The 12,613-nt window shown below is 29.2% G+C and overlaps 1 protein-coding gene across 1 annotated transcript; it reads right to left on the reverse strand.

Moving 5' to 3' along the window:
- Nucleotides 1–471: 471 nt before the first annotated feature.
- LOC119608702 lies at nt 472–4,869 on the reverse strand. The gene is made up of 4 exons (XM_037963220.1): nt 4,546–4,869; nt 1,764–2,134; nt 682–1,174; nt 472–594 (listed from the first exon to the last, which is right to left on the reverse strand). The coding sequence occupies exons 1-4, from the start codon at nt 4,867–4,869 to the stop codon at nt 472–474; spliced, it is 1,311 nt and encodes a 436-aa protein (XP_037819148.1).
- Nucleotides 4,870–12,613: the final 7,744 nt, after the last annotated feature.

Here is a 12,613-nt window from a genome sequence, read left to right on the forward strand (position 1 = left end):
CTAACTGTGTAACTAGAAAAATAACAAAAACCACTGAATGACTGACTGGTCGAATAAATAAGAGACTGACTAACAGACAGATATACAAGCTGGTTAAGTGTCTCTCTGGCCAAGTGGCCAAAGCGAATTGAATGAATGAATGAATGAATGGATACTTTGTAAAGGCGACTATGTTTACGACTGTCGAACGTTACAGCTTCAAATTTTACATTTCACTTGGAAAAACGTAAATAACGACACATTTTTCATTTTCTTTGCAAAAAAAATAAAACTTGTAACAGACTGAGTCTGTTAATGGTGTAAACTAGTAGAGTGTGAATATAATGAAACTGGTTTAATAAATAATATTGCTTAATTTTTTCGAGTTTTTTCTAAAAAAAAAGTTTTTTAATTTTACTTAATTTAACCATAATTGGTTACAATAATTAATGATTATTTAATTAATATTAATTGTAAAATTACGTTTGTAGCTTAATAATATTCATCACTTTCGTTACTATTGTGAGCTTTATGAACTGCTTCATCATACTCCTCCAATTCCTCCGACTCATCCTCGTCATCGTAGTCATCATCGTCGTCATCATCCTCCTCCTCCTTTGGATGTTGTTTTTTCTTTTTATAATCAACCACATTGTCGTCATTGTTTGTTTTATGGCCATGGCCATTTTCATCATAATGAACATCTTCATCTTCTTCTTGTTTATCATTATAATAATTGTTGGGTTTTTCATGCACTTCATATTGTGGTTTCGGTTCATCACGATAATCACTGTCACTATCATCATTATTTCCATCGTCGTTGTTATTGTTGAAATGATAAATAATGGGTGGCTGTGGAGGTGGTTGATAATGTTTATGCGGATTATATTGCTCATGATTTATTTGCGGCAGTTGGTCCAAATTTGGTGCATAAATATTAGATGATGGATAATATTTGTGGCTGGTGTCTGCTTTCAAATGCGTTTGAGATTGTGGATAATGATATTGTTCGCGATCTGGCTTGTAATAGTTGTTGCCGTTGTTGATGATCTCTGAAGGTGGTGCTCGTTTGTAATCATGTTGCAATTGACCATGTAATGATGAGACTCCATTACGTATGACTTCGGCTTGAAAACCATTAATATCATCGGCTGTATATTTGACCACACGCAATGCACCATCAGGGTCAATTAGGCTGTTAAATGATAAATTTAGATTTTTTTATGAAAACTTAAAATTATATAAGTGATTTAGTGTTGATAAATCGACCAGCAGATTAGTTATCAAAACTTGTTAATTTTACTAAGATTTAAAATATGGTGCTCCAATTTTTCATAATTGACAAAATAACTACATATATACATTTTCTATACAGTTTTATTTTATTAAATAAAATTGCAGAATACATTCTGATATATTAATCGAACCGCAGAATCACTTACGGAACTAGTTCCATGTCAAAGCTGTTAGTATAGGTATAGGGTTGTTTATTAAGTTTATTTCGCTTGAAATAGGATAAATAAGCTGTTAATGAACTTAAAGCTTTTTTTTAAAGTACATACATATTTTCATTTAATAATAACAATTGAAGATCATCGCAATGATGACTAGTGATCATATTATATTTCATTTAACCATAACATAAATCTCTAATTAATATTTTTCAATTTCATGTTTCTTCTACACTTAACTTCCCCCCAAATGTCAATCAATAATCTGAAGCTTCCGTTTTTCTTACTAATGTAGATCCAATATACAACTTGAATAAACCCCTCATAACTCACCTATAAACCCCCTTAACAGCATCACCATCACGCATTTCATTACGATTGTGCAAAATGTGAGCGTCAGCATCTTCCACACCATACGCAAAATTGTATTCCGCTTTAGCAACATAATCTAGACGTGGTACACCACCACCAATGGCATGATGATGAGTTTTGCCATCTGCGGCAACGTTGGCATCGTTTACATAGATTTTATGTTCGGGACCAGCAACGGGTCCAACAAAACGTGTATACGAATAACCGACGGCATCGACGCAACGTATGGGTAACAACAGCAGCAACATTGACATGACACCTAAAACCGTTATGAATGAATACGATGTTGAACCAGGCCGCAGATGCTGTTGCTGTTGATACAGACAATATTTCTTGTGGTGACTCAACAAAAGATGAGATTGATCATGTTGGTTGTTTAATATTTTACTTAAACGTTTATATTTTTTAATTAACATTTTTCTACTATTTTATTTATATTTTTTTGTATATTTTTTATATGAGTTTCTTATTAAGACAATGATGTTGTTTTTAGTTTTGTTTAGTTTAGGAAATGCAAAAATGCAGTTTATATTAATTGCACAAAAAAGGAAACAATACAACGAATAATTTGGAATTCAATATCGCAATACCGGTGTTGATTTTGTTTGTTAAACAATTGTTAAACTAAATATCATTTGCGACACTTCTCGTTTATTTATAAGATTTATTTACATCTTGAAAACATAATTTCATAAATTCACGGAAACCGCATTCCAAATAAAAAAAAAAACACAAAAAATATGTATCATGGATAATTGCAAAACAATTTTACACTTGAATGATGATGATGTTCATCACATTGTTGCTTCTTATTTGTCATAGAAAACTGTTGAATGTAAGACATTTTCATGGCATATTTTTCTACTTCTACAATATGTATTAGAAAATTGTTTAGAAAGACCACAATCTCAATTAGAAAATGTGCACATTATTTCCGGTTAATAATGAGTTTTTTCGCTGCAAAATTTTTAAATCCATTTCAAATTATTTTAACAAATCAAAATTTGTAAATAATTTGCAATATCATTAACATTGATTTGCTTTTAACCTCAATATACTAAGACCCACATACCTTTTTACCACTGTCAATTTGATTTGTAAATAAATGTTATCGATTTCTAATCTTTAAAAAAACATATCAATCTTAAATTGAAATTAATTCGGTTTCATTTAAAATTAGATTTCTTGAAGCATTTGAGAATGATAAATTGAAAAATTGTTTTTATTTTTATTTTACAGTGGTATGAGTCCAATTGTTTTTGAAAAGATATAGAAAGTTTTACATTTTAATGTTTTTATTCATTTATATTTTTTATTTTCTTGCAAATTTACTCCACTTGAGTATAAATATTTGCGAATAAATTTAAAAGTTTAACACCTCAATAATTAAAGAAAAAAATTAACAAATTTAATGTGAAGATTTTTAGTATAAATAAATAATTATCTCATAATCAATCGAAAATAAAACAATAAACATATTTAAAACTACAAAAAGAATTGTTTTTATGTTTAAAAGAATATTTATACTTTTTTAGAGAAAAGATATTATCAATTGAAAATGATGACGACGTTGCAGGCCAAAAAGATCAATACCATCTTAAGAAGTTAAAAAACATCAATATGTTCATATACACATACATATGTATATATGCATGACTGTTTGTTTGTGTAGAAATAAAAATTTTCAAATATAAATCACCTAAATTTTTCATAAAACAAGTAAGAAAGTATAGTAGGGAGTGGCCGACTGTGATTTATTTTTCATAATAAAGCATTTATCTTCAATATTCACTTGTTCCGATACATTTAAGCAATTTATGGATGAAAAACTAATTTTCTGAAAGAGGCTTTATATGGGGGCTAGGGGCAAATATGGACCAAGCCCGATAAAATTTTGTGACTATATTTATATTTACATAATATTTTATTGTGCTGAATTTCATCGCGATATTTGTGTTTATAAGTTAATTTGGGACATTCAAGTAATTTTCTGAAGGGGACGGACGGACATAGCTTAATCGACTCAGAAAACGATTCTAAGCCGATTGGTATACTTTAAGGTCTAGGACGAATATTTTTGTATGTTACAAACATCAGCACAAATCCAATATACCCTCCCCACTAAAGTGGTGTAGGGTATAAAAATACAAAGAATTTCCACTACTCACTTCTTCCAGAGTTAAATCAGCCGGTTTGATTTACAAAGTTTAGGATACTTTTGCAAGAGAGAATAGCAGAGCCGAAACAGTGATCTCTGTTCTCATTGAATGATGGACAATAACAAAGGAGGTGAGATATTGTTTCTTAATTATTATGACAACTCCTTCAGTAGTCGTGGTATCCGAGACCCATTCTTCTGGCGTGATTGCCAATTACACAGTGTCCGGTTATGACTGATAACTGCGTTCTTTTTTTTTCCTTACGAAACCTTAACAGTAAGCTTGACCTGGCTAAAGAGGCCAAGTTGACCTTGAAGTGAGACAGGTAGTTTCTCTATACCATCTGATTTGCTCCATTTTTTATATACAGTTCAGTCAGAACCATTGACTTACATTTTGAAAGGGATATCAGGATATCGCAACATTTTTGACAAGTTTGTTATACAGTTTCCCTGACAGTTACTATAACGAGGGATCCATATTAACATTATCCTAGAATGTCTCGCTATCTCATTCAGAGATAACCGGCATTCCAGATGGCTCTTGGTAAGCTGATGGAAGATACGACTTAGCCGACCACTTACCATCAATACCCAAAGCAGGGTTTTTAATCGCCATGGCGTTTTGGGCTGTAGTAACTTCGGAGGTACTTGTAGAGAAGTCCTCGCCACTTGTTGAGCAACTAAGAAAAGTACTGAATTATATTCATCCATCCTGGATGTGCCAGACTGACCTCCTGCGATGCCGGTAGCTCGCAAACTAGCCTGACCTGGTGTGGTCGCCTGACTAGTCTGTGGAACGGTCGCATTCGACTTTCCATAGCCTATTGCCGACGCTGTGGAAGTAGGGTCCCTGGAGTTAGAAGCCTCTGAGCGGGTACGCGGAAATATTTTTTTCTTCTCTTCCATTGTTTGTTATAGTGGTGTAGTCATCTTGCCGCCTAATATGGGAACAGATGCTGGTGGATTTGGACGGACAATACACATTTAAGTGTATAGTTCGGATTTGAACCAGCCGGACATGCTTTCCAGGACCACCCGTCTCTAACTGTTCCAAAGGGAAACAAACGCTATCAAACAGGGGGAGGGTATTTCTTAGTTTCACGCTCAATGCAGACCCGTCTGGAATGTGTGACTCTACGAGGAACAGCCAATTTGTGCTGGCCATTCTCTTCAGCATGGTTCTACAGATCGATGCGCTTAAGCATCTGCATCACGTCATCGCAGATGACAATAGTTGATGGTAGCGAAGCACACTGGGTAGAGCTAGTAAATATAATCTCACACAAAATATTTAAATATACTGTTATTGTAAGTTGCTAAAGGAATAGCAGCTGTTTCAATTATTGTGTTTTATAGTGCTAGCTGATGGCGTTGGTGTATTATTTTTTTAAGTGGTGTTAAAAATTATAGAATAAGAGTTTTGGAACTCTTCATAGCATGTGTTCTAAAATTATATAATCATTTATGATACAAATCAGTTGGTCTCTTTAAATATATTTTTGAACTTTTTACATAATTTTTGTTTAAATAGGTTTTTTTTTAAATTTATTAAAAATAACTATAAATTTGTCCATTACTGTATAACATACATTGCAATTTAAAATCATTTATATGCAATTGGCTCGCATTAGTTGCATACTTTATGTTTTTTTCTCTCTATTTTCAAGTTTGTACTTGAGAATGAAGTATCCCCAAACATAAGATTAGTGTATAAAAATGTGTTTATTTATAGTTGTAAGATTACCCAGCAGATCTGAAGGTAAATATTGTATTTTGTACTTTTTGTTGTTTAATTTTTAGAATTAAGAGCTGAACGGATTTAAAGTTGACTTGTATGTGCTAATATGTTAGATTAGGTTAAGTTTTAAGGACTGATGGAACTAATTCCATGGACTACAGGGTACATTTAAGAGTATATATGTATGTATGTATATATTTGAATATTCATGAGTATGAAATTTTCTTGATGCTTTAACCTTTAACAGGGTCTTGATAATGTTGGCAACATAACATTTCAGTTGTTGTTTTTTTCTTATTATTATTGTATTGTACATTGGTTGTTTTATTATTTTGCATTGTTTGTTGTAGATATTCGTGTTCAACATATGTATGTATGTATATAAAGTTAAATGCTGTTGCTAGTTTAGGCGTTTTTCTTGTTGTCTCAACACATGATTTTAAAATGTTGCTAGTACTAGTATTTTGTGGCAAGGTGTTTGTTTGGGATATATTATGCATTTCCTAAGTCTTTAGGAGTATTTAATGTCTGGTGTTGAGCTTGTAAGTGATTCACTCTAAGAAGATTTCGATGTTATAAGTAGTATGTAGTATGCAGGAATATTTATTTACTATGTTATGTAACAGTAGTTGAAATGTTTAGCTTTATACTTAGTTAGTTTTTGTATTGCAGAGTTTTTTCTAAAAGCATGGAAGCTATTAAGTGATAAAACATTGTATTTATGGTTTTGTACCAAACTATGGCAACAACAATTAAACCCAAAGAGGACGAAAATGACACCATATTAAATTTTTATTGGACTAAATTTAGTTTTTCTACTTGAAACTACGCCTCTGGTATTAAACAAAATTACAATTGTCAAAATTGTAAATTATTTATGCCAATCATGTGATAAATTTGTAAATTCACATTATAAGTTAAGAGCCAATAATATTTATTTAATTTATTTTGGCTTTTCGCGAGAAACCATTTACACAACTTACAAAAGAAATTCATTTAAATTTACAATAAATCTTATTTACTTCTGAGCATTTTTTTCTACCCAGCTTAACTCAAATCGTAATAAACTTTCCAAGTTACAGTATGTTTTAACCACATTTAAGTCAAATATAAGATACTGACAAAAAGTCTATATTTAGGTTTTTATATTACAAGTACTAGTCGTAGTAGTATTAGTAATAAGTAGACGAAGAAGTGAAGAAAAAGTTATAGTCGTATCTATAGTATTTATTTGAACGATAAATAGCCTAAAGCGTTTACACTTCTATTTTTGTATTTATTTACTTACAGCTAAAATATTTTTATTTTAGTTTTTACTAAGAAAAAAGAAAAAAGATTATGTAATCGTTGTAAGTTAAACTGTCTATTCGTATAATCCATACAAATAATTACTATTTACACAGAAATATTGTGCGATTTAATAATGTTTGGCCATTTAAACAAATGTGCTATAAATTAAATTTGTTGTAAATACAATAAAGGGGGAAAACAACAACAATAGCAACAATAATTGTACATGGTTTTGTGGGTGGATGATTTCAAGTGGGTGGATGATTGGTCCGACAGGCGGACCGCTAAACAGGCGAACAAATGATTAAAATGGGCATATTAACAATTGTTTTTAATAAAAATTAAATTGATCGATAAGTATTAGTTGCTACGACTTTGAAATATTCTCTACTATTTAAAAACGTTGATGATTTCCATAATTTCAAGTTCGAAGTATTATTACGATTATTCATTTAGAGTATTTAGGATTAGTATATTTCTAATCCAGGGTTCTTTATATAGTTAAGTTCTCCACAATAGGTCTGGTTTTTATTTAACCTTAGTCTTTTTAGGAATTAAAAAAAAATTAATATTTGCTAAACAAACTGTCTTACAAATTCTCTTACCCTTGTAGTAGAGTATCTTAAAAGTGAAGGTATTCTGTTAAGGCTGCAAAAAATAGCCCACATATTCTACACACATTTCCAAAGTCTAAGAGGTTTTGTACGTGTTGACTTAAAATTATTGTTATACTTAATGAAAACATTAAAAGTAAATATTTAAGTCTAAATACTTGCAACTATTGTTGAGTTGGAATTTAATATAATTTGTATAAAAAATGTGTTTGTTTTTAATTTTTCAACTATATATTTGGTCTTGTTTTATTAAATTTGTTTGTTTACTTTTTTTTCTAATTTATTGACCCATATTTAAAAATGACTTTAAAGCTTTTAATATTTGTTTTAATCCAACACAAAACCACTACTCTGTTACAGCCTACAATTGTTAAGATTACTGGCAAAAAAAACATGTTCATTATATGAATCACACACAAATAGAAAAACAAATAGACAGACATTTGTATGAATGAATGAATGAACAGACGGACACTTTCACATAATAAACAGATTGCAACTATTTTTATTTATCCTCCTCTCACTCAATAGAGAGTGCCTGACCAATTCACACTGTGCAGACATTGTTTGTTTAGAGTTAGGCGGACGGACAGTTAGACCGACAGTCAGGCAGCCACTTGTTGTTGATTTAGTTTTGATCCATTTTCATGTCATCCATGTTAAAGCTGTTGTTTTCGTTTGTTTGTTTGTTTTCCTTCTTCGCCGAAAGAAACGAACCAGTATGTGGTAATTTATAGCAGATAAGTTTGGGAGTAAATGGCCCAGTTTTTGCTTTTTCGTTGTTATATAACTTTGATATGAGTAAACCATTGAGTAAAAAAAGGAGAGTGTAAATGAAAAACAAGCAAGTATGTGTCTTAAGTTTTTCGTTTTGTTTTACTAAAATAAACATTTTATTCGAAGATATATGTATATTAACTACATGTTTTAGTGAAATTTATACTAAATTGCAATTGCTGAATTTCTTTTTATTAAATTTTTTTACTTTGTATAAAAGTGTAAGTATTTACATTTTAAGATTTATATATAAACTGGAGTAAGGATGAGGTTTGTATTCATTCAAACTTCTAGTTATTAAGAAACACTTAGCAAACCATGGTTTGCTTTAAAACGGAATATTACAGTTATTTTTACTAATTCGCTAATATATTTAATATTGGGAATCTTGGAAATTTCTTTTTAATTTTTCAGAATAATATATATATTTTTTAAATATGGGTTTGGTTGTATTTTCCATGTGCATTATATCAATAATAAATTTTTTGTGCATCGCCGGCTTTAACAGAATTTTAAACATCTTTTTAGTAGTATTCATTAGAAATTATTCAATAACATAAATATGTTTGGTTTGAAGTAAATAACAACAAAAACATAATTAATAAGTAATCCTTAGAATCAGAAAAATATCTTCATTAACAAAGTTAGAACTAATTAGATCACTGGTCAAATATGTTATGGGATATTTTCTTTCTAAATAAAGGTAAGTTGCAATTATGTAGAGTTATTTACTTAGTACCTTATAATAATTTTTATTTATTTTCAGAGCATTTTGACCGTTGACAGCATTTAAAGGAGCACGTTGAACAATTTTACGAAACAATTTCATTAAAACTTCATATATAGTATCTTGGCAGATCATGTATAGTTCTTGGTGGATTGAATCTCTATGGGTTTTTATTCACCTTGGTGCTGGTTTTCTATAGTTTTACCTATACATATTGCCACCTTTTCATATCAAGCATTAAACATTTTTTTATACATATTATCAGCGTATGATTGATATTAATAAAATATATATTTAATGTTAATCATACGTAATATTACACAATTATTTAGATTTCTTATTTTGTTATTTGAATAATTCCAAATGTTTAGTTTATTTTTAGAGAAATTAATTCATACATTTTTAAGTAAGTAAGTAAAATCTCTATTTGGCTATCTGGCTGATCTTATTAATACTGGTGATTCCGATCCTGTATTCTCAGTACCAGCATGATGCATTAATTGTATGAATCAGAATTTCTGTTGTTAAAAATAATGTTCCGACATCAACAAATAATATCGAATGAACCTGAAAATATATATAGTGTTTCCAGTTTGTGGGACAACTTATCAACAAACAATGTTTTTATTGGAAACTTCTCAAAATTCTTGTACACCAAAGCTGTAAATTATAGTTACAACTTATTTACTATTATAATATTAAGTTCCCTTTAATTGTCTTTGGTGAAATGTCAACGCTATGTAACCAGCCGACAAATTTTTTACCAGGAGACCAAAATATACTTTTCTAAAGCTTTAAATTGCTCTGAATCTGGAATCTGGTTTCAACTTTTTTCAAATTTTGTCGGCAACAATATTCAAGAAATACGTTTTTACATGAGGTTGACCTTTCATTATCGATACTACCAATATGTAATACTGTATTCCTTAAATTTTTAATAGAGATTAGAAAAAAAGAACTCTTAGTTTAAAATACTTTAAGAAATTAAACATTAATACTTTAATTATTAAAAATGTAAAATACTAATTTTATTGTACTAAAAACATTTTAACAATTACAATAAATTATAATATTTTTTATTAGGTTCATTATTGTATCTTATCTTTTATTTATTTTATTATTATTGCTTTTATAATTTAATGCCATAAAAAAGTAATGTTACTTTTTGGAATGAAATATTAGAAAAAAATTGGGGAAAATAAAAATAAAAAATAATTCGCAGCCCATTAATCGACTATTAAGCCCTTAAAGGATATTGTATAAGCTTTAATTTTTTTTAAAGAGGCCCATTTTGAAATAAAAAATATTTTTTTTGGAAGAAAAAGTCCTTGGGAAATATAGTTGAACTCATTTGCAAAAGCCCTGTATGACCAAAATATCCAACTTTGACCTCCTTTAACTTTGGCAGTTATTGACCAATAGAGTTTAAAGTTTGTGTCTGGCCTACTATCCAATAGTACTAACCTTGGTACAAATTTCATCTAAATCGATTTTTTCAGTTAGGTCACGAAATTGCCCATATGTATGTATATTGTTTAATAAGTAGAAGAGCTAAAATTATCAAGTATTGAGCAGAAACAATATGCAGTTGACATATTCATTAAAGAATCACAGATTAATTAGTAAATTAAATACAAATTTTACTTTATTCTACTCCATGAAAAAAATGTGTTCTGAAATCGTGACTATTGCTTCAAAATCTATTTATACTAAATAATATTGTATGTTTCAACATTTCGTTATATGAATTGCAACGTTTATGTTGTAACAAAAAAAAAAATAAATAAATAAAAAAAAATATTTAATTGAAAACTTGCACAAAAATATAGTGTAACTATAACACCACATCAAATTTAACACTACGTGTGTGATTTACATAAAAACCTTTCACTTACAAATCCTTCTCGCATACCATAGTACCAACTCGTACATGCATGCAACAAAAATAAATTTCTGATACTTTCGATACATACATACATATGTTTGTATCTCTGTTATTTAATCTAGTTTTACTGCATGTCATATTAAGGAATATTGGCTGTTTATTTTGCTACGTACATATAAAATAGAATATGAATATGTGTTACTAATGCTAACAAATTGGTTTTTGATAACAATTTTTCTTTCTTGAAAACAAATGTGCGTTATATCACCACCATATGAGGAGATACAAACTGAAATAAAACACTTAACCTGCATATGAAATTTCTAAAACGTAAGACTTAAGACATGAACAGGATTTATGTAATCAAATCCCTCCCTAATTTAGTTTGCAATTTTGTTTTTAATTTTATTAAATTATTTTCAGTTTTTCATTGACGTTTATGTTAACACACAAAAATTATATATTTGGCATAAGCCCAACTCAAACTACCTACCTACCTACCTACCTACCTACCTAACTAACTAACTAACTAACTAACTAACTAACTAACTAACTAACTAACTACTAACTAACTAACTAACTAACTAACTAACTACTAACTAACTAACTAACTAACTAACTAACTAACTAACTAACTAACTAACTAACTAACTAACTACTAACTACTAACTAACTAACTAACTAACTAACTAACTAACTAACTACTAACTAACTAACTAACTAACTAACTAACTAACTAACTAACTAACTAACTAACTAACTAACTAACTACTAACTAACTAACTAACTAACTAACTAACTAACTAACTAACTAACTAACTAACTAACTAACTAACTAACTAACTAACTAACTAACTAACTAACTAACTAACTAACTAACTAACTAACTAACTAACTAACTAACTAACTAACTAACTAACTAACTAACTAACTAACTAACTAACTAACTAACTAACTAACTAACTAACTAACTAACTAACTAACTAACTAACTAACTAACTAACTAACTAACTAACTAACTAACTAACTAACTAACTAACTACTAACTAACTACTAACTAACTAACTAACTAACTAACTAACTAACTAACTAACTAACTAACTAACTAACTAACTAACTACTAACTAACTAACTACTAACTAACTAACTAACTAACTAACTAACTAACTAACTAACTAACTAACTAACTAACTAACTAACTAACTAACTAACTAACTAACTAACTAACTAACTAACTAACTAACTAACTAACTAACTAACTAACTAACTAACTAACTAACTAACTAACTAACTAACTAACTAACTAACTAACTAACTAACTAACTAACTAACTAACTAACTAACTAACTAACTAACTAACTAACTAACTAACTAACTAACTAACTAACTAACTAACTAACTAACTAACTAACTAACTAACTAACTAACCACTAACTAACTAACTAACTAACTTATTTTTTGAAGTCAAGTACAAGTTAAAATTGAAAATGCAAAATGATTTCCCCTTTATATGTATATGTTCTTGAAAACGATCCAACTCTCGAAAAGTTAAGCCTAAACCCAAAATATTTTGGGTTTATATATTCTTATTATATCACAAGGTATACTTTTAGAAAAGT

The sequence above is a fragment of the Lucilia sericata genome, unplaced genomic scaffold (assembly GCF_015586225.1).
Source record: "Lucilia sericata isolate MDLA Ls3-8-SP2 unplaced genomic scaffold, ASM1558622v1 Contig000021F_arrow, whole genome shotgun sequence".
Taxonomy (NCBI): Eukaryota; Metazoa; Arthropoda; class Insecta; order Diptera; family Calliphoridae; genus Lucilia; species Lucilia sericata.